At 41.9% G+C, this 21,637-nt stretch overlaps 1 protein-coding gene across 2 annotated transcripts; it reads left to right on the top strand.

The window, feature by feature from the left end:
• The first annotated feature begins 4,373 nt into the window (after window positions 1-4,373).
• shda (Src homology 2 domain containing transforming protein D, a) lies at window positions 4,374-12,309 on the top strand. Of its 2 annotated transcripts, none has more exons than XM_030719679.1 (8): window positions 4,374-4,571; window positions 5,190-5,385; window positions 5,616-5,717; window positions 5,844-6,006; window positions 6,534-6,770; window positions 6,846-7,020; window positions 8,130-8,249; window positions 11,154-12,309. In XM_030719679.1, exons 2-8 carry the CDS (start codon window positions 5,194-5,196, stop codon window positions 11,338-11,340), a joined length of 1,176 nt encoding a protein of 391 aa, XP_030575539.1. In that variant the 5' UTR covers window positions 4,374-4,571; window positions 5,190-5,193; the 3' UTR covers window positions 11,341-12,309. The 2 variants fall into 2 exon arrangements, with proteins under 2 accessions (XP_030575539.1, XP_030575538.1); XM_030719678.1 differs by having other exon boundaries at window positions 5,190-5,436.
• Window positions 12,310-21,637: the final 9,328 nt, after the last annotated feature.

Below are 21,637 nucleotides of genomic sequence, written 5' to 3'. Positions count from 1 at the left end.
GTTGAAAGAGCTTTATGGATATATGTAGGAAAGATTCATATCTAATATTAAAGATGTTTGCTGTGCAGTCATTCCACCCTGGGAATGAACAGTTCAATGAAATAATTTAAAGCCCCAAATTATGGTGCCTTCACATCTTTATTCTGTAATGATTACTGTACCTTTGTAATAAAATTACACCCTTTACCACACCTGCTGCATTTCAAACAAAGAAATTTCAATTTGAAGAGTGTTGTATAACCACAGGTGTTGAAAGAGCTTCATGGACATGCATAGAAAAAATACATATCTGGTATTAAAGATGTTTGCTGTACAATCGTTCCACCCTGGAAACAGATCAAAGAAATCAATAAAAGCCCCAACATTACCATGACATTCGTATCCATGATGAGTGGATGTGAACTTCTGACCACAACTTTAAAGTATATTTTAAAACATGCTTCTTTACTTGAAATGTAAGTGAAATGTAGCATTTTAAATTGAGTATTTTCAAAACATTCAGGATTTTTTTCTGCATAGACAATTTTGAGGCCAGGATGAAATTACATCAAATAAATAAGTGTGATAAAATGATTTTTTTTTCCAGTTTTGCTGGAGTTTGAGAGAGAGATTTCTCTGCACAATTCTATCACATGAGGTAACATCTATGTGTAACACAAATTAATTGACTTTACTGTATGTGCATGGTAGACAGTATAAAATTCCCAGTGTGTCCATGCTTGATGTGTTATAGGTTTTATTCTCATTACCTGATGCTGTTTGACACTCACATCTAGATTATCTTTGCCAAGGAGGTAATGCTTTCAGTAGTGTTTGCATGTGTGTCATTTTGTCTGTAAACACAACATCTCAAAAAGTTTTTAACTAATTCTAATAAAATTTTGTAGGGGTGTAGAGTGGGGTTGTGTTAGCAATCCATTAAAATTTAGCTTACACCACCAAGATCTTCATGGTCAACTTAACGATTTATGTCGAAATTTGACAAAAAGCCTTATAACTTAGAAAGTATGATTATTACAAGTGTGGTGTGTATTGTCAACATACAGAAAATATGTATAAAGATTTAAAATATGTCACATTTGACCTCTGACCTAAAGGTCAATGTGATAATAATCCTATATAGAGCTATTTAAAACTATGTTTCTTACTGCTATTGTTTGTACTGACAAACACATAGGCATATAGGGAATGATATCTGGGAATTCTAAATATCATGTTGATTCGAACCTCTGACCTTTTCTGCAATATCAAATATGGTCAAACTTTCATAAAATGTCTTTTATCTTTAAAATGATGCTTAAAATTCTACTGCCTCTGTTTGCTTTGGCAACATTTAGGAAATGATACTGGTATATTCTAAATATCACATTATCTATCCATCCATCCATCCATTCTCTTCCGCTTATCCGGGGCCGGGTCGCAGGGGCAGCAGCCTAAGCAAAGAAGCCCAGGCTTCCCTCTCCCCAGCCACCTCCACCAGCTCTTCTGGAGGGACTCCAAGGCGTTCCCAGACCAGCCAAGAGATATAATTGCTTCAGCGTGTCCTGGGTCTACCCCGGGGCCTCCTCCCGGTGGGGCATGCCCGGAACACCTCATCCAAGAGGTGCCCAGGAGGCATCCTAATCAGATGCCCAAGCCACTTCAACTGGCTCCTCTCGATGTAGAGGAGAAGCAGCTCTACTCTGAGCCCCTCCCGAATGGCCGCATTCCTCACCCTATCTCTAAGAGAGAGGCCAGGCACCCTTCAAAGGAAACTCATTTCTGCCGCTTGTATTTGTAATCTTATTCTTTTAGTTGCTACCCATAGCTTGTACCATAGGTGAGGGTAGGGATGTACAGTGGGTACAGAAAGTATTAAGACCCCTTTAAATTTTTCACTCTTTGTTTCATTGCAGCCAGAGCCCTGACCTAAACCCAATTGAACATCTCTGGAGAGACCTGAAAATGGCTGTCCACCAGCATTCACCATCCAACCTGACGGAACTGGAGAGGATCCCCAAATCCAGGTGTGAAAAACTTGTTGCATTATTCCCAAGAAGACTCATGGCTGTACTAGCTCAAAAGGGTGCTTCTACTCAATACTGAGCAAAGGGTCTGAATAATATGACCATGTGATACTTCAGTTTTTCTTTTTTAATAAATTTGCAAAAATTTCTACATTTCTGTTTATTTTTTTTGTCAAGATGGGGTGCTGAGTGTACATTAATGAAAAATAAAATTAACTTTTTTGATTTTAGCAAATGGCTGCAATGAAACAAAGAGTGAAAAATTTAAAGGGGTCTGAATACTGTCCATACCCACTGTAGATCGACCGGTAAATCGACAGCTTCGCTTTTACACTCAGCTCCCTCTTCATCACAACAGACCGGTGAGCTGGTCCAGCCTTCCACGACCAGGATGAAAACTGCATTGTTCCTCTTGGATCTGAGGTTTGACTAATAGGTTGATCCTCCTTTCCAGCACCCTGGCATAAACCTTACCGGGGAGGCTGAGGAGTGTGATCCCCAGAAAGTTGGAGCACACCCTCCGGTCTCCCTCCTTAAAGATGGGGACCACCACCCCTGTCTGCCAATTTTGTCACCGCCCCAGATCTCCACCCGATGTTGCAGAAGCATGTCAACCAAGACAGCCCTACAGCATCCAGAGCCTTCAGGAACTCAGGGCGAATCTTGTCCACCCCAGGGGCCCTGCCACCAAGGAGTTGTTTAACCATCTCAGTGACCTCACCCCCAGTGATGGGCAATTCATCCCCCTCGTCCCCAGACTCTGCTTCCACTATAGAAGGTGTGTCAGTGGGATTCAGGAGGTTTTTGAAGTATCCACCGTTCGACTATAGCCTCAGTTGAAGTCAGCAGCACCCCACCTGCACTATAAACCCTGTAAGTGGAACACCGCTTTCCCCTCCTGAGTCGCCTGACGGTTTGCCAGAATCACTTCGATGCTGTCCAAAAGTCTTTTTCCATAGCCTCACCAAACTCCTCCCACACCCAAGTTTTTGCTTCAGCTGCCTCCAGAGTCCCACAGGCTAACCAAGCCCGATAAGACTCCTTCTTCAGCTTGATGGCTCCCTTCACATCCAGTGACCACCATCTGGTTCGGGGGTTACCACCACAACAGGCACCAACCACCTTGCAGCCACAGCTCTGGGCAGCAGCCTCAACAATGGAGGTGCGGAACATGGTCCATTCAGACTCAATGTCCTCAGCCTCCCTCGGAATGCTGTTGAAGTTCTGCCGGAGGTGGGAGTTGAAGATCTCGTGGACTGGGGCTTCTTCCAGGTGTTCCCAACGCACCCTCACAACACGTTTAGGTGAACCAGGTCTGTCCAGCCCGCCACCTGATCCAACTCACCACCAGGTGGTGATCAGTTGACAGCTCAGCTCCTCTCTTCACCCGAGTGTTCAGAACATACGGCCGCAGATCTAGTGATACGATTACAAAATCGATCATTGACCTGCAACCTAGGGTGTCCTGGTGCCAGGTGCACTTATGGACATCCTTATGTTCGAACATGGTGTTTGTTATGGACAAACTGTTGTTTGCACAGACGTCCAATAACAAGACACCATTTGGGTTCAGATCGGGTAGGCTGTTTCTCCCAATCACGCCCCTCCAGGTCTCACTGTCATTGCCCACGTGAACAATATCACATTATAGTTTCCATTTAAATATCCTGTCACATTTGACCTCTGATCTCACTTTTAAATGTGCTTAAAGAAATATCTTTAAAGAAAGTATTGTCAAGAGGAGAACTGACTATGTAGTTAGTTATGAATATACTGTAGTATAATAAGCTCAAGTTATTCATATCAGTTATTCATCAATCAATGCCTATTATCCATGCCCTACTCCTACTGTACATAATGTTTGTGTAATCAAAATAAACAGCTGTCATGCTACCCTTATCTGATTTTTAATGAACTACAAACTTATTTAATAAGTTCAAAAAATATAAATAAATAAAAGTAATATATACAAAACGTAATACTATTCTCTTAAAACTAAATACTGCATAAAGAGTGAGCTGCCTTGGTGTAGTATTTCTTGTTGTTTCCTGTCACCCATACTTGGTTTGGATTAAATATACAAGAGCCAAATCACATAAAAATCTGCTACATGTTGACTATTTTACAGGTTAATGACCACAGTAAGACATCTCACACTTTTAAATGTGCAAAACAAGATGATTAAAAACAAACTATTTGACAACGGAGGGGATTTTTTTTTTTTTTTTTTTGAAAGAATGGGGATTATTCACAACACTGCAGCTTAAACTGTGGATTACGCAGGATTCGTGTGACTTTAATGTCGACCCACAAAAATAATAAATAAATAAATCTGTGCCCACTCCCCTTTAATGCAGTCCGCCGTGCCTCTGAGTGTTGTGTCGGAGACAGTCTGCTCCAGTGTCTCCTCCGGTCCGGCTAACATTAGCTGTCTGACCCGCTTGGCTCCGAAGCAAATTTGGCGAGTACATATGTTTTATAGGCCGGACAGCATTAACACTAAACGTCGGATGGTAACCACAAAGGCGTAACTGGAACGGGTAACCGTCAATGCAAAGACAGAGGGTGAGCCTAAAGAAGTAACGTTAGCAGAAAAAGGTGGTAGCTGCTATCCAGCTAACTTAGCTTGGGCACATTTACACTGCAGCGACTGTTCTTCATCACTCATTACTCCGTAACTTTTTAGAATTAAAGACAATGGGATTTGTAAGCTGTTAAGCTTTTTTTTATTTTATTTTTTTTAGAGATAGTTCGGAGGGAAAGGCTACCTTTAATCCAATGTTATGAGAGAGCGATTGATTGAACCCCCTTAATTTACAACCTAATGCTAACTAGCGATTGTCAGTGGATGCTGAGATCTGCTTTGCTGTTTATTGATGTGTTAGCGCAGCCTTGGAGGAAACCTTATACAAGCTCACCACGCGGGTTTAAGATTGTGGGTTAATTTTGCTGGACTTGTTGAGTAGTAACAATAGTTATCTGTTTTGGGGTCAATTTATAAGGGACTATAAAACAAAAGTGGAAGATTCAAGAAGTTTATTGTCATGTACACCATGGAAGAAACCCCAGGTTTCAGAGTTGTGCATTTCTGAAGCCAGCGTTTGGCATCTTATGGTCAATTTAATAATCTCTAACCATCCCTGAAGTATGATATGTGATCTGTTTACCAATTTATCCCCATAGATCCATGGCAAAGTGGCTGAAGGACTACTTGAATTTTGGCAGCAGGCGTGATCCTCCACAACCCCCGAGGCCAGATTACAGTGAGAGTGAGATTTTAAGGGCCTACAGAGCTCAGAAGGAGCTAGATTTTGAGGACCCATACCAACACTCTGATAAGGAGCACCAGAATGGCGGTTTTGGCTTCTGTAATGCTACTGTGAGCATTCCCTCGTTCCCTGCATTTGGTTCAGTGCCTAATGGTGGGGAGGTATGACCCGCACTCTTTTTGCAGCCTTGCGTGATTGCAGCTTATGTTTCAAAAACCACATGTCCCAATATAAATTACCTCACCCTTTTATGTGTACATGTTCCAAAAGATACATGTGCGTGTTTGGGTGATGTTTGATTCGTGATCTAATGTGTTTGGCCTCCATGTCTTTTGTTTAGGTAAAAGTTGTATCTCCAAAACACAGACTGATTAAAGTAGACTCTCAGGAGTTTGGTCGCTGTAAAATCCCTCTGAGTCCTGTGACTGTTCAAGAGGAACCTGTAAGCATTGTTTTCTTATTGTTATTACAAATGCAATCACAGATAACAGTACACCTAATGTATTTTGTTATTGCATTGCATTTGTGTAATGTCCTTTATTTGTGTTCCCCCACCACCACCACTAAGGTGGTTCCCTCTGCCCCAGCAGCGTCAGAGGCTGACGCAGATTACGCTGATCCTTTTGATGCACATCCACACCCAAGAGCTGGAATAAACCGGGAGCCCAAATCTGCACCAGCAGATTGCTGTAGTTACATGGAGCCATTTGAGGCCCAACGAATCATTTCAGGTTTGTTATAAGATCTTTATCTCACATAAATGTTGTAACTTATATAGGGTGAAAATGCTAACTCTGTCCATTTTCATAATTTGTGTTATCTTTCACAACCTATGAAGTTTGGATTAATGCTTGCTGTACATTTTACTGGGGTTATTTAAATACAAGGTGCCATATAGTACATGAAAACTAACATATGCCAAAGACTGAAAACATTAAGGGGGTATGATGCAGCATCTCCTGGGCACTGCTTAGTTTTCATTTGATGTGATGAAAATTTAAAGTCTGGGAAAACTTGTGTTGAAATTGAACTGGTATTTGGATACATCAAGTTTCAAAATTCATTTTGAGATTCAGTAATTCTTGGTTACTCCCAAACTTGCAGAGGTGATACGAGAGAGAATAGGAATTAGATAAACAGAAGAAAATGGATGCATGGATTTTACATACAGATGTAAAGTTGCATCAGTGCTCCAGTAATAATACTATTTCTTGTTGTAAATTCTCCAGAAAGTTTTCACACTCTGTTTCCTGTGCAGAGCTGCAGCACAGCATGATGGCCAACAGGTCTGGGAGTGGAGATGGCAGCCAGTTATATGATAATCCATATGAGGAGAGGACTCGGCAGCATCATCGAGCTGCTCCACCTCAGAACATTCAGGGAGGGCTGGTAGAGGACAAGGAGAGCAGGCTGCCTCAGGACGATGAGAGGCCAGCTGATGAATACGACCAGCCATGGGAGTGGAAGAAGGACAACATCTCTAAAGCCCTGGCAGGTAAATTGGGAATTTCCTGGTATTACAATTCTGTGCCTATTTGTCTTGAACTTATCGTTTTCTCTGTGTCCATAGTTCAGTTTGAAGGGGCAGAAAGGGAACGCTCATGGGCTCAGACAGAACAGTCCAGGCTTACTAAGACAGGTGCTACATCTACCACATCAGAGGCAACTACACTCCGTCTTGTAGGTGACATACCTCCTCTGCTGGGGGAGAGAGTGGATCCATCTCTGCCGCTGGAGAAGCAAGTGTAAGTGAACAGCTGCAGTCTTAAGTAATAATGTCAGCATTAAAGGTTTTCTTTGCAGTTCCTGTTAATAGCAGTGTTTTCTTGCACAACATGACCTTATACTTTTATCTTGCTTCTGAGCAATTCTGTTTCTTTTGCCTGTAAGTGAAGTAACTTCCTCAAAATGTAAATTGTTTTCAGTCTTATGATCTTATCAAGACCTAAAGACCTATCCTCTTATGTAACAACAAACTAAACGTTATACAGGCTGCCTACATTCTCATAGCTATAGATATGTGCACGTAACAACAGTGGACAATAGTAATGTCCAGATGACCAGAGTGAGAACACAACAAAACAGATTTTTTTTTTTTTTGCCTAGTTAATTTTTCCTCATATTCACAAAGTATATTGTTTTAATACAGTTGTTCCAACTTATACAGGGACAAACAGGTTTTCAGGGACTAAATGAGACTGAAGTAGAAGGAAACGTTATCCATCCCGGACAAAACATACGTCATAAAGAAAATGACCATATTTTTACTTAATACATTCATCATACCATTCACCTTTTTTTGAATGGAAACATGCAAAGATGAGCATCTGCACAGTGTGTGACCTGAAATCAGAAATGTCTGGATCCAGATGTCTGGAAGCTGTTTAGTATGTGCAGCTTTGCATTGGTGATTGCATTTACATGTGGAAAACACAACCAACCACACTCGTCTGCAAGCAGGAAGGTTTACGTTTAAAAAAAAAAAGTTATTAGTTACTAGTTTAAGCTATTGTATTTTGGACCTTTTGGCAGTTTGGCTTTCTTTTCATTATTTCATTTCTCCCTGGAATGCAGTTACATATGGCTCATGCACTGCTGCCAAGGATTCACATTCACACTAACCTGTTAATTCAAGGGTCATGACTTCAAAAAACTTTTTTTTTTCTTTCTTTTTTTAAAAATAATTTTCCATTTAGTTATGTGAGAAATAAAACACATTCAGTGCGTTTGTTATACCTCAGTTATATTCATTTTGCATTTTGGTCCATGTAAACCTTCTTTCATCACTTACAAGAAAGTAGAAAATGTGAAAGTGTTTAAGTCTGTGTTTTGCTGTCCTCCTGCTTGCCTACAGGTGGTACCATGGAGCCCTGAGCCGCGCTGAGGCGGAGAGTCTACTGACTCTGTGCAAGGAGAGCTCCTATCTGGTGAGGAATAGCCAGACATGCCGGAATGACTTTTCTCTCTCTCTAAGGTAAACGTGTGCCTTTTTATGCTTCCAAGTATAAAAAAAAAAATCCCCTTCATGTCTCTTAAAGAGGAATTCCCTTGTGTACGTCACTGTACTGTACTGTGCCCTTTCCAGATTTAACTGATCCAATTTTTCCCCCTCATTTGGGTATTGTTGCTCTGTTTCCACTCTGTTTCCACTCTGTCACATAAATTATGTCACTGTTTCCTACCTCTATACTCAGTTTTCTAGTCTGTTTTTTTAGTCTGTTTGATAACCAGCATGGAAGCAGCTGCCTGGAAAAGATCATAGGCCTGCTGAGAATTGCTCCCATTCTCACATTTGCATTATTTTGAAGCAGTGAGCAGAAGAGCACAGGAATTTGTTTGCATTGCATATTTTACTAAAATGTGTTAAACAAATCCTTTGGATAACACATTGTTCTTTTTGTTTTGTTTTGTTTTTCACTGAGCATATGTATGTAACCACTGATCAAATCAGGTAACAAAATATATATGTATATTACCAAAGGTGCGGCTGCAAATGGAGAAAAGGAATGCAGGTCCAATCTTTTACACATGAATTGATTGCCGATCAGTGATTTGATGCGTGTTTGAACATTTGTGAAATTTAAGAGGTCCTATGGTTACACGGTTAAAAGCTCTAACAAACTGGATGTTGCATTCAAAATAAAAGCGCACAATTCAAATGCTCTAGTTTGCCTTTATAACACAAGCATGTGGGAATAAATGAGCCTATATTTCTAGATGGTGAAGAGATGGCAAATACAAGGCAAGAAAGATGCAAAAAAGATGCAAAAAGAGTCCCCGTGCATTGTGCTCATTGAAAAGGACTCATTCAGACTGATGGCAACGTATTGCAATCTGTCTGCATTTATAAATTAGATAGCAATCACAGTAGGTAACAAATTTCCACTTTTGTCTTGTTTTTAGGTTTAAACTGTTTTTCTAGTTCTGTACATGTAAACAAACAAAAATAAAAGTTTTTTTTTTTTTTTTTAATTCCCAAAATTTTGCTTTTGTGGTTCGGATAGTTTGGACAAACTTATTTTCCCCATATAGTGCAAGTTATTAGTGGTTTTTGTTTAGGTTTTTACCTTTTTTCAATCTGTTTTCTCTTCAAAAATTGGCTATTTAAAAAAAGGCAAAAACGTTCAATTAAAAGAAATAATGGCTATAATTAACTAATATTAATAGCTATTTAGGGGCAAAAATCATTCTAAAAGCCACAAAAGCAAAGTGTGACAGGAATAATGGACATTTTCTACCATAAAAATAGTTAGAAAATAAAAATTCAATACAATCACTGGGTAGCCACTAGTTTCTTTTTGGAAATGCAAGGAGGTAGGTGTCCTATTTTTACTTGTGTGATCGAACCATTAGCTTGCTCTGAATTAGGAGGTCACTTTATCCAGCTGAGTGTTGGATGGTTTTCAGTTGAGCCGATTTAATGTAAGTGTGCTCAGCTAGTGTTACCTCAGGATGGTGGTGCATAAGATGAGCCCACTTGTTCGTAGTATATCCTTTGAGTACCTTGAAAAGCGCTATATTAGTCTAAGGCAATAATATTATTATTATTATACAATATCATCACCCAAAATATCACAATACTATGCTGTATCGATTTTTTTTTTTTTTTTTTTTTTTTTTTTTTTTTTTTTTTTTTTTTTTTTTTTAATAAATGTGTGGCATAATTGCATAAACTTGAATACATTTGGGCTGAATACCTAAAAATGAGTTCAAAACGTGTCAAAACATGTGGCAGTATTTTATATACATCTTCTTGTGTGAAGTGACTCTTTGGCCCAGTTTCCCGTACAAGGATTATGTCTAATCCTGGACTAAATATTTTTTTCCTATTGTGGTCTTCATTGACTTTTCCTTTTAGTCTAGGACCATGCTTAATCCGTGAACGGGAAACTGGCCATTTAAGTTTGTGAAGGAAAAGTGAAGGATTTTTATTCTCATGTTTGACTTCACTTTCAACGTTTGACATTTAGAGTCTGAGGCTTATATATAAATATACAAACAGTCAGCAGTGATTCTCAGTGAGATGGACTAAGATTGCTAACTTAAAAAAATACACCATAATAATATTGTGACCCCAATTCATAATTCAGACTCAAGAACAGCTTCTTCGCCAGAGCAATCACCACCCTGAACTCACACACACAGCTGCTCTAACTGTGCAATACCCACATCTCTGTGCAATATTAATCATTCGTACTGAACAATATCTATCACTCCTATATTATGTAAGATCCAATATTCATCCACCAAGTGCAATACTCACCATCTTCATTATTATATGTATACACTTATTTTATTTTTTTTTTACAACGTATATATTTTTATACATTTTCTGTATATTTTTAGAAGTTCTATTTTATATGTCATATTTTAGAAAGTTTGACTTTCTATTGCATGGCACTGAACAGGAGTGGTCCTCCAATCTCATTGTACATCCTGTATAATGACAATAAAGGTGTTCTATTCTATAACAAAATAATAGGCACAGGTGCTGACTGCTGATGAATGACAACTCGCCAGTTCCCCTTGTAATCCTCACCTTCACTGTTTTTTTGCTGTTGCTGTTGTTGTTGTTCTCCAAACTTTTTAATTAAGCAAACTGAATGGGCTGATTGTGTGCAGCAACAATGATAGCACAATAAGTATGTTGATCTGAGACTGCAGAAATACATCCATCACAGAAAACTGTGTGGCGCTTCGATTACTGTAGGAAATGTAACTTGACACGTTTGTTCCAGGTAGCAGCTTTGATAATTATAAGGTCTAACAAATTTTGTAACTCACACGCACACACGAACATTCATTCATGCTCTGTCAGTATACTAATTAACATTCCTGTCAGACAAGCCAAAACGCATCTGCACTTTCTTTATATTAGGAGCTGCAAAGGCTTCATGCATATGAAGTTCACCCAGTCTGCAGACGGTTGCTATGTGCTTGGAGAGAACAGCCCTCCGTTCACGACCATCCCTGAGGTCATCACCTACTACACAACACACAAGCTGCCAATCAGAGGAGCTGAGCACATGTCCCTGCTGTATCCTGTCCCAGTGCAGACCCTCTGACGTGACAGACACTGACTCCCAATTTTCCTGGTGCTACTGAATATATCTATATTCTTAGTATTTAGCTATTTCTACCTGTTTCCTACATGCTACAGCACTGCCATTCTACCTGCACAGCTTACAAGAGATTTGACTGTCTGGTGCCATCTTTTACTTTAATCCCTGTATCTACACTGGCAGCTTACAAGAGAGCTCAGTGCTTAAAGAACTTGTGAAACAGTATATCACTGAAATCCCTCTATTTTAATGCCATGGACTCTTGAAATTCAGCAATCACTGATAGTAAGATTGGTAGCTGAGTACGTCCATGTCACAGAGAAAAAGACAGAATCTAGTCTTGAGGTGGTAGAATTTATGTATTCTTGCATGGAGTTTTGTCTTTATTGCGGTCAGATGTGACACCGACTTAAAGAATATTATCGGTGGGGTCGGGGTGGCCTTAGCTTGTGCCAATAATCCAGGTATTTTTCTTCTTTCTCCCCACATGAATTTCATGTTTTAAACTTGACGCAAAGGTCAAAGTGATTGGAGGGTTGTGTGAGCATTAAAACTAGGTATAGAAGATTGAAAATGCAGTTGAAAGAGTGCTGTCACTGTAAACAGCATTGTTATATTTTTAAGTGTTAGTTACAATAATGAACCAAACACTACATATTTAACCCAGACCATCGCTAGGCTCTGGAGTTTTCTCTCTGTGTGTTTCAGAGGCCTGTGAATGTTACTTCATGCTGTAGCCGTTTGCCCTGGAGTGTTCTAGGAGTGTTCTTCTTCCTGTTAATGTGTGAACAATGCAAAGTGACAATACAGTGTCAGTAATGTCACACAATAACAGGCTCCTGCAATAGTAGTTTAGACAATAATAACTACAGTATTATACTGAAAGCTTGTGGCTTTGTGGACATGATTATCAAAGAAGCTTTGGTAGTTTATTTACTGTGCTGTTTTATAAGATTTTAAATGCTTGTTGAAAATAAAGGTTGTGTTTTCAATTTGTCTCTGCATTGTCTTTTTTTTTGGGGGGGGGTATTAATGTTTCATATTAGCTTCATAAGGACTCCAGGTAAGGGAAGGTCCATTAAAATGTGAAATTGTAATGGAATTTTAATGCTCCAACATGCAGCTGAGGTCATCATGGACAAGAATGTCTTGGTAATTTGGGGCTTTTAATTATTTTAACTTTTCTTTTTCCAGGATGCAATGATTGTACAGGATACATCTTTTAGTGTATTAAGTTTTTTATTTATTTTGGGTTTTCTCACACGGGGTCAGAATTATCCACGCAGGCTTAAATTTATGCATACACCCCTGCTAATACTTGGTTAAATATTGCACCTTGACCAGATACTACTGGTAGTCTCCAACAAGCTTCTGGCAAATCTGGCTGGATATTTGACCGCTCTGCTTGGCAGAAATAATTTAAATGGGTTGGTTTCCTGGCTTGGCCCCGCCTTTTAAGCACAGTCCACAAAATTCCAATAGAGTTGATGTGGGAGCTTTGGAAAGGCCATTCTGGAAGCTGTTAACCTGTTTTACCCATTTCAGAACCAGTTGTGTCAAAGTTTTAGCTATAAAGCTGTTGATTTGAGGTAAAGTTGAAGAATTTGTAGGTAGTCCTCTTCCTTCATTATCCTATCCACTTTGTTCAGTGCACCAGTTCCACTGGCATCAAAACAGCCCCAGAACATGATGCTGCCACCACCAAGCTTCCCAGCTGGTACAGTGTTCTTAGGTTTGAAAGCCTCGCCTTTACTGCTCTAAACATACTTTTCTTGTCATTGTGGCCATATAACTCAATCTTTGTCTCGTCTGATCATGAAACATGAAACAATGCATTTGGCTTGTCCATGTGGGCAGCTGCAAATTTCAGTCCAGCTTGAAGGCGTGTGTGTTTTTATATATATATATATATATATATATATATATATATATATATATATATTTGAGCCTCAAGTATCACCTTAATGCTTCTATTCAGACATTGTTATAGTCACCTCCATCCATCCATCCATCCATCCATTCTCTTCCGCTTATCCGGGGCCAGGTCCCGGGGGCAGGAACCTAAGCAGAGAAGCCCAGGCTTCCCTCTCCCCAGCCACCTCCTCCAGCTCAGAGGACCCCAAGGCGTTCCCAGGCTAGCCGAGAGATACAAACTCTCCCCAGCGTGTCCTGGGTCTACCACGGGGCCTCCTCCCGGTGGGACATGTCCAGAACACCTCACCCAAGAGGCGGCCAGGAGGTATCCTAATCAGATGCCCGAGCCACCTCAGCTGGCTCCTTTCGATGTGGAGGAGCAGCGGCTCTACTCTGAGCCCCTCCCAGATGGCCACACTCCTCACCCTATCTCTAAGGGAGAGGCCAGCCACCCTTCGAAGGAAACTCATTTCTGCCGTTTGTATTCACGATCTTATTCTTTCGGTCACTACCCAAAGCTCGTGACCATAGGTGAGGGTAGGAACATAGATCGACTGGTAAATTGAGAGCTTCGCTTTTACACTAAGCTCCCGCTTCACCACGACAGACCGGTGCAGCGTCTGCATCACTGCAGAAGCAGCCCCGATCCGTCTGTCCATCTCCCGCTCCCTTCTCCCATCACTCGTGAACAAGACCCCGAGATACTCCACTTGGGGCAAGAACTCGTTCCTGAGCCTGAAAGGGCACTCCACCATTTTCCGGCTGAGGACCATGGCCTCAGACATAGAGGTGCTGATTCTCACCTAGTTATCAAGATGGCGCCGGTGAGGTCAGCAGCCGTCGTACCTGCTCCTACGCTTTGTTTGTATATATTAGGTTTAGCTCTAATTTTGGACTTTATAATTCCGCCTGCTCTGTGTCATATCACGTATGACAGACAGACTCTTTTTAATATCAGAATACAGCACTCTGGCTGTATTCTGACACCTTTTTCTCCCGACCCGACTTGGCCTCAGGAGATACTGCGTTTCCAGTGGGCCAGCTCAAACAAAGGACGGACCAGGTCACGGACAAGGCCCCGAGGGAAAAGAGCCGGCGTAAGAGAGAGGCTGAGGCGCAGAGCGCACCAAACGCCACTGCCGAGCATCCTGTTGGCTAATGTCCAGTCACTGGATAACAAGCTGGACGAACTCAGGGCCAGGATACAGTTTCAGAGGGACATAAGGGACTGCAACATCATCTGTCTCACGGAGACATGGCTGACTCCCCTCATACCGGACCACGCCGTACAGCCGTCGGAGTTCTTCAGTGTTCATCGCACGGACAGAACGAGTGAGTCTGGAAAATCAAGAGGAGGAGGTGTGTGCCTAATGATTAATAACAACTGGTGTGACAGTAGGAATGTTGTCCTTCTGAAACAATCATGTTCACCTAACCTGGAGCTCCTAACCCTGAAATGCCGTCCCCACTACCTGCCCCGCGAGTTAACTTCGGTCATCTTCAGCGCCGTCTATATTCCACCTCAGGCGGACACAAACACTGCACTATCCGAGCTACATGAGGCTATTTCCACCTATCAGGCTAACCAGCGTGATGCGGCTCTCATCGTAGCCGGGGACTTTAACAGTGCAAACTTGAAAAAGGTGATACCGGAATTGATTCAACACATCGACTGCCCCACCAGAGGAGAGAGGACCCTAGACCACTGCTATTCTCCATTCAAAGATGGCTACAAAGCAAAGCCTCTTCCGCCTTTTGGGAAGTCTGACCACACCTCTGTCTTTCTCATGCCGAAATACAAACAACGGCTCAGGCAGGAACCCCCTGCTGTGAGAGAAGTGACACGGTGGTCTGATCAAACAGAGGCCGCTCTGCAAAAAAAAAAAAAATTATGAACAGAATCAGTGACAAAGGGCAGCCCTAACGGAGTCCAACACCCACAGGAAACGAATCCGACTTATTACCGGCTATACGGACCAAGCTCTCACTGCGGTTGTACAGAGATTGAATGGCCCGCAACAACAGGCCAGACACCCCATACTCCCGCAGGACCTCCCAAAGGATACCCCGAGGGACACGGTCGAATGCCTTCTCCAAGTCCACAAAGCACATGTAGACTGGTTGGGCAAACTCCCACGCCCACTCAAAGACCTGGTCCAGTGTTCCGCGACCATGACGAAAACTGCATTGTTCCTCCTGAATCCAAGGTTCAACTAACGGACGGAACCTCCTTTCCAGCACCCTGGCATAGACCTTACCGGGGAGGCTGAGGAGTGTGATCCCCGAAAGTTGGTCTCCCTTCTTAAAGATGGGGTCCACCACCCCGGTCTGCCAATCCAATAGCACTGCCCCAGATCTCCACGCAATGTTGCCGAGGCGTGTCATCCAAGACAGCCCTACAACATCCAGAGCCTTCAGGAACTCAGGGCGAATCTCGTCCACCCCAGGGGCCCTGCCACCAAGGAGTTGTTTAACTGCCTTAGTGACCTCACCCCCAGTGATGGTCAAGTCATCTCCCTTGTCCCCAGACTCTGCTTCCACTACAGAAGGCGTGTCAGTGGGATTCAGGAGGTCCTCGAAGTATTCCTTCCACCATCCGACTATAGCCTCAGTTGAAGTCAGCAGCACCCCATCCGCACTATAAACCGTGTGAGTGGAGCACTGCTTTCCCCTCCTGAGTCGCCTGACGGTTTGCAAGAATCGCTTCGATGCCGTCTGAAAGTCTTTTTCCAACAAACTCCTCCCACACCCGAGTTTTTGCTTCAGCCACTGCCCGAGCTGCATTCTGCTTGGTGTGCTGATACCTGTCAGCTGCCTGCGGAGTCCCACAGGCTAACCAAGCCTGATAGGACTCTTTCTTCAGCTTGATGGCTCCCTTCACCTCTGGTGACCACCATCTGGTTCGGGGGTTACCACCATGACAGGCACCAACCACCTTGCAGCCACAGCTCTGAGCAGCAGCCTCAACAATGGAGGTGCGGAACATGGTCCATTTGGACTCAATATCCTCAGCCTCCCTCGGAATGCTGTCGAAGTTCTGCTGGAGGTGGGAGTTGAAGATCTCCTGGACTGGGGCTTCTTCCAGGCATTCCTAGCGCACCCTCACAATACGTTTAGGTGCGCCAGGTCTGTCCAGCATCTTCCCCTGCCATCTGATCCAACTCACCACCAGGTGGTGATCAGTTGACAGCTCAGCTCCTCTCTTCACTCGAGTGTCCAGAACATACGGCCGCAGATCTGATGATACGATTACAAAATCGATCATCAACCTGCAACCTAGAGTGTCCTGGTGCCAGGTGCACTTATGGACATCCTTATGTTCGAACATGGTGTTCGTTATGGACAAACTGTGGTTTGCACAGTTGCCCGTGGTGCCCGGCCACCAGACGCTCTCCCTCGAGCTCCCTCCCCAGGCCTGGCTCCAGGGTGGGGCCCCAGTAACCCTATCCCAGGCAGGGTAAACTGTTCCCTTGTTGTTACAGACATAGGGGTCTTCTGAACCGCTCTTTGTCTGGACCCTCACCCAGGACCAGTTTGCCATGGGAGACCCTACCAGGGGGACAAGCCCCCGATCAACATAGCTCCTGGGATCACTGGGACACACAAACCCCTCCACCACGATAAGGTGGCGATTCATGGAGGAGGTTGTAGTCATCTTTAGGTCACTAAAGGTTAAGCATCCAGCCAGCCCAAGCATTTCAGCTTCAACAGACTACCATCATATTATAATCATCTTATTACATTCTTACCAGAATTACTGACCAATGTATTGTCTCAGACATCAAACTGTTGTTGTAATAACAGCATCATTTCAAGAGAAAAGTGTTCTCTCAGTTGTTTGAAGTGTTTCCATGGTGACTCGGATACAGCAGTTGGCTCAACCCAAACCCAACCAACTCAGATATCCAGTCTGAATGACACTCTTCACCCCCTCCTCTCTGTGTTTGTCTCCGTCTTTCTCTAAAGAAAAAAAGCCTCTTTTCTGTTTTCCAGTCAGTCTGTTTACTGGCTAGATAAACTGCCACCAAAAAAGAGCGGATTAACAACTAAAACTTGTTTGTGTCCCAGTCTTTTCCTTTTTTCTTCTCTCTTTACAAACCTGATATTTGCTGCCTTTTTTGTGACACTATGCATAATTGTTTTTTGTTTTCAACAGAGTTGACCCCTCGCTGGTCAGACTTGTGTATAACTAAAAAGTTCTACACTCAAATCACATAAATATACTGAACTTGTAATGCATGTGTGACCACTTTTGGGGCATTTTTAGTATGTTTTTGTCCTTGTATCTGTTTTCTAAATTCTTAATGTTAGAATTTCCCACAACTTTATCATGCTGTGCCCATTAAAGTTTGGTGTGTTGTACTAATGTTATTAACAGCATAGTGAGAACCAGTAAAACAAGGTAAGAAACTGATCTCAGTGTTATTCTTTTTTTGTTTCCACAAGAATTTGCTTGATGACTTTTAAATGACTTCTGAATTATTGGCTGAAATCATGCCTAAATATGATTGAGTCTTTATTATTGGAGATTTTAATGTACATGTGTGCTGTCTTGTTAAGGACTTTTTAATCTTAATTTAGTTTTTTAATTTCACGTAGTAGGTGTCTGGACCGGCACAAGAATATTAACACACACTGGACCTTGTTTTATCGTATGGTTTGTATGTTTCAAACGTGATGATCTGTGACACAGGGTTTTCAGATCATAAGCCTGTGTTATTTGACAGTATTTTGTCCAGTAGCTTTGTTAATCCTTGCTGTCGTGTTATTAATCCATTCATTGCTGTGAGCTTCTCTACTTTTTTCAGTCAGAACTGTAGCATTCCTAAGTCTGTGTCTTCAGATACAGAGGAGCTCAGCTCCTGGTTTAATTCCACCTGCCAGACTGTATTAGATGTGGCGTCTCCATTAACCCTTTAACAATTATGGATTTTTTTTTTTGGGCCCGGATACGGGCCCTGGTATTGTTTTTCTTTTTTTTTTTAGGGCCTCAGAACCCTGGCCATGCAGCTTGAACAGGCAGGAAACTGGAAAAAAAAAATAATTTATGCTACCAGTTACAGGCTGAGGTATCTGTCGGTTGGTAGTCTTTTAATACATCATTGGCCCCTTTTTTTTTTTTTTTGGAGTGTGTGTGTGCGCGCGCGCATGTCCCTGTGCGCATATGTGCCCATATTCAAGCACTTGTGAAGACATGCATGGGATCCCTTCCAAATCCAACATAGAGCCCGACTCATCACACAAGATTTTTTTTTCTTCCCTTTTACAAAAATAAAAATAAAAAAATTAACCAAGAATAATAACAATAACCTAGTATTGTTAAAGGTTTAATAAACACAGGCAGCCCGAGCCTTGGTTGAATGATGGAACTCGCGTTGTCAGACCTGAATGCCGAAAAGCTGAACAAAAAAGGTGCAGGTGTCTGTTCAAATATTTAAGGACTGTTGGCGTCATTATCAGGCAACCTTGAAAGATGCCAAAAGAGAACATCTGTCAAATATAATTTTGTCAAACTGTCATACGCCTCATGTATCATTTAATATTATTGATATTGTTCTGAATGCTCCTTGGACTGCCCCCAATGTGCTGTCCTCTGAGGCATGTGAGAAATTTCAAAGCTTCTTTGAGGATAAAGTGAATAATACTACGGCTCATGTACCCCCCCGCTTTAAACCCTGCAGTCTCTCTTTCCAGCTCTTCTTCTTCTTCTTCTCCTGCTTTTTACCAGTTTGAGCCTGTGAGTGTGTCTTCTCTATATGAGAGTGCTGGTCATCTGGTGTTCCCCCACTGATCTTGTCCCACCTGCTGAATCTGGCTAAAGATTCAGGGGACTATAGGATCCTAGTCCTTTTAGACTACCTTTGACACAGTGGATCACAGTATTTTGATATCTAGTTTAGAGTATTGTGCAGGCATTCAGGTCATGCCTAGCTCAAAGAATTTTTTGTGTTAGTCTAAATGATTCCAGATCTTCCTCTGCTTTGTTGTCATGGGGTTCCACAAGGCTCAATACTTAGACCGCTGCTATTTTCTCTGTAGCTGCTGGCCCTTGGTTCCATTCTTAAAAAGCACAAAATTGCTTTCCATTGTTATGATGATGGTACTCAAGTTTATGTGCCACTAAAACGGAAGGAGGCCTACTCCATACAGATTTTAACAGTGTCTTGAGGAACTAAAAAACTTGAATAAGTCTAAACTTTCTTAATTTTAATGAAAATAAGACAAATTGTTTTTGGTTCTAGTATCACTGGTGAATCTTATCCTGCTGACATGGGCCCTCTAGCACAGTGTATAAAACCTACTGTCACAAACCTGGGTTTTAGGATGATTTAGATTGGATGGTCAGATCAGATCAGCAGTGAAATCCAGCTTGTTTCAGTTGAGACAACTGGCGAAGATAAAAAAAACATTCTGTCAAAAGATCAGTTTAAAGCAGCAATCCATGCCTTTATGCCGTTATTACAACTCAGTTGTAATTTTTTCTTTGTTGTTAACCAGTATCCTCTGTCTATCTTCAGCTGGTCCAAAATGCTGCTACATGGCTTTTAACTGGAAACACAGAAGAGAGAGCATATTACTCCTATTTTATTCTCATTGCACTGGCAGCCTGTCCATTTCAGAGTTCATTTTAAGGGCCTTGCCCCACCCTACCCTACTCTGAGCTGCTGTTCTTGCACTCTGCTTCCTGGTTGCTCAGATCAGCTGGCCAACTGCTCCTGGATGTGCAGAGGACAAAGCGGAGGCTCAGGAGGAGAAGGCTTTTGCCATGGCAAAAAAAATCAGACAGGCTTCTTCACGTCCAATTTTTAAATCTGCTCTTAAGACCCACCCCTTCTGCTTGGCTTTTGATCCAGTTTGAGATGTTGATTTATTTTATTTTATTGTTTCACTCATGTTTAATTTTACTTTGTGTTGTAATTAATTCTATTTATTTCATATGTATTTGATTTTCTCTTCTATTTGTTTATTCCTGTGGTCAGCACTTTGGTCAGTGGTTGCTGTTTTTAAAGTGCTTTATAATAAAGTTGGCTTGGCTTGATGTAAATTTTACCATCAGAGTTTGTACTCAAAGCTATCAGCATTTTTTTCAGCTGTCTGTGTACACATCTGCAAGGGAGTAAAGTGCAGGCTTTTATGAAGCAGCACACTTCCCTTCAAAGGCCTTATCCCTGAAATCAAGAGAAAATTCACCTAATTATTGGCATTTTTGACCTCTATAAAACCAACAAACATAGACATGTCATATAAAGCAGGAGATGTATTCAGAGAAAGAAAACTCTAAAAATTTTTTATAGCTCTCTATCTTTATTTCCTTCCTCAGTGTTTCTCCCATATGGGAGGTCAGTGAGTGGGCTCTTAGGGCCGTCCCATCCAAACAGTTGTGTCATCTGGCTCAACCTTGGGCCCCTGCAGTTGGTTGGTAGCCAGACCGTCCATTGTTGGTGCTTGTGAGTAACACTTTATTTCCTGAGTAAATGCTGAACATGTGGTACAAAAGCTCATGAGATATTTGTGATTGGTTTGTAACTTTCCTCCAAGGAAAGTTGGGATGATCAAAGTTAGTAAACTTAATCAACCAGGGGCATGTGATTGCCTGTACAACAACTCAACTTTTATCTAATCAGGTGTGGTAATATTAAAATCTGAATTAAAGTTGCATGACATGACTATAAATCTATGTTTCATATGTGCAGTATGATAAACACCTAACTCACACTGTCCTTCTTTGTGTTTAATTGTCTTATTTACAAATTTGATTGTGGTTGAGCAGAGGTACACAGAAGGCAATTGCCACTTCAAGGATTTGCCAGCTCGCGCAGCCAAAGCAAAAGCAGGTTCTGGAGGAATCCAGACACAAATCTAAACTTATAAAAGTAATCCCTCTTCCTTCTAAAACATCCCCACTCACAGAGCTACTTGCCAGTAGGCATATTTTTTCACCATTTAATGTTCACCTGCTTTGTTTTCATTCACTTTTTAAACCTGCACTGTTTTGCCTGCTGGTTTACGCAGTTATTTTTGTCTTCCTAGCTCCAAAGAATGACCACCCCAAGTTCAAAGGAGACTGCTCAGTGTGCTGGCCCATTGCCAGAGCAGCAAAAAGCCACGTAGCCAGCCAAAGACTTATTGATCTGTCCAGTCCTAAAGAGAGGAAGGCTCTGTATGAGAGACATCATCCATACATGATCAGCCGGGCAGCTTGCTCTGCCAGCCCCTCTTCTCGAATACAACAGCTTTGTTTGCCTCTGCCTCGCAAAGTTGACTCACAAAAGGAACCGTGACACAAACATCTGGTCCCTGGAGAGTTGTTGATTGCTCTATTTTTCTCACCCAAGACTGTAATTGTGATGAAGTGTTTTTCTTGTGAAATAATGACTAAGCCTTG

The sequence above is a fragment of the Archocentrus centrarchus genome, chromosome 22 (genome assembly GCF_007364275.1).
Source record: "Archocentrus centrarchus isolate MPI-CPG fArcCen1 chromosome 22, fArcCen1, whole genome shotgun sequence".
NCBI lineage: Eukaryota > Metazoa > Chordata > Actinopteri > Cichliformes > Cichlidae > Archocentrus > Archocentrus centrarchus.
Note: the sequence above shows the minus strand (reverse complement) of the source record. Positions and strands in the feature narration are given on the sequence as shown.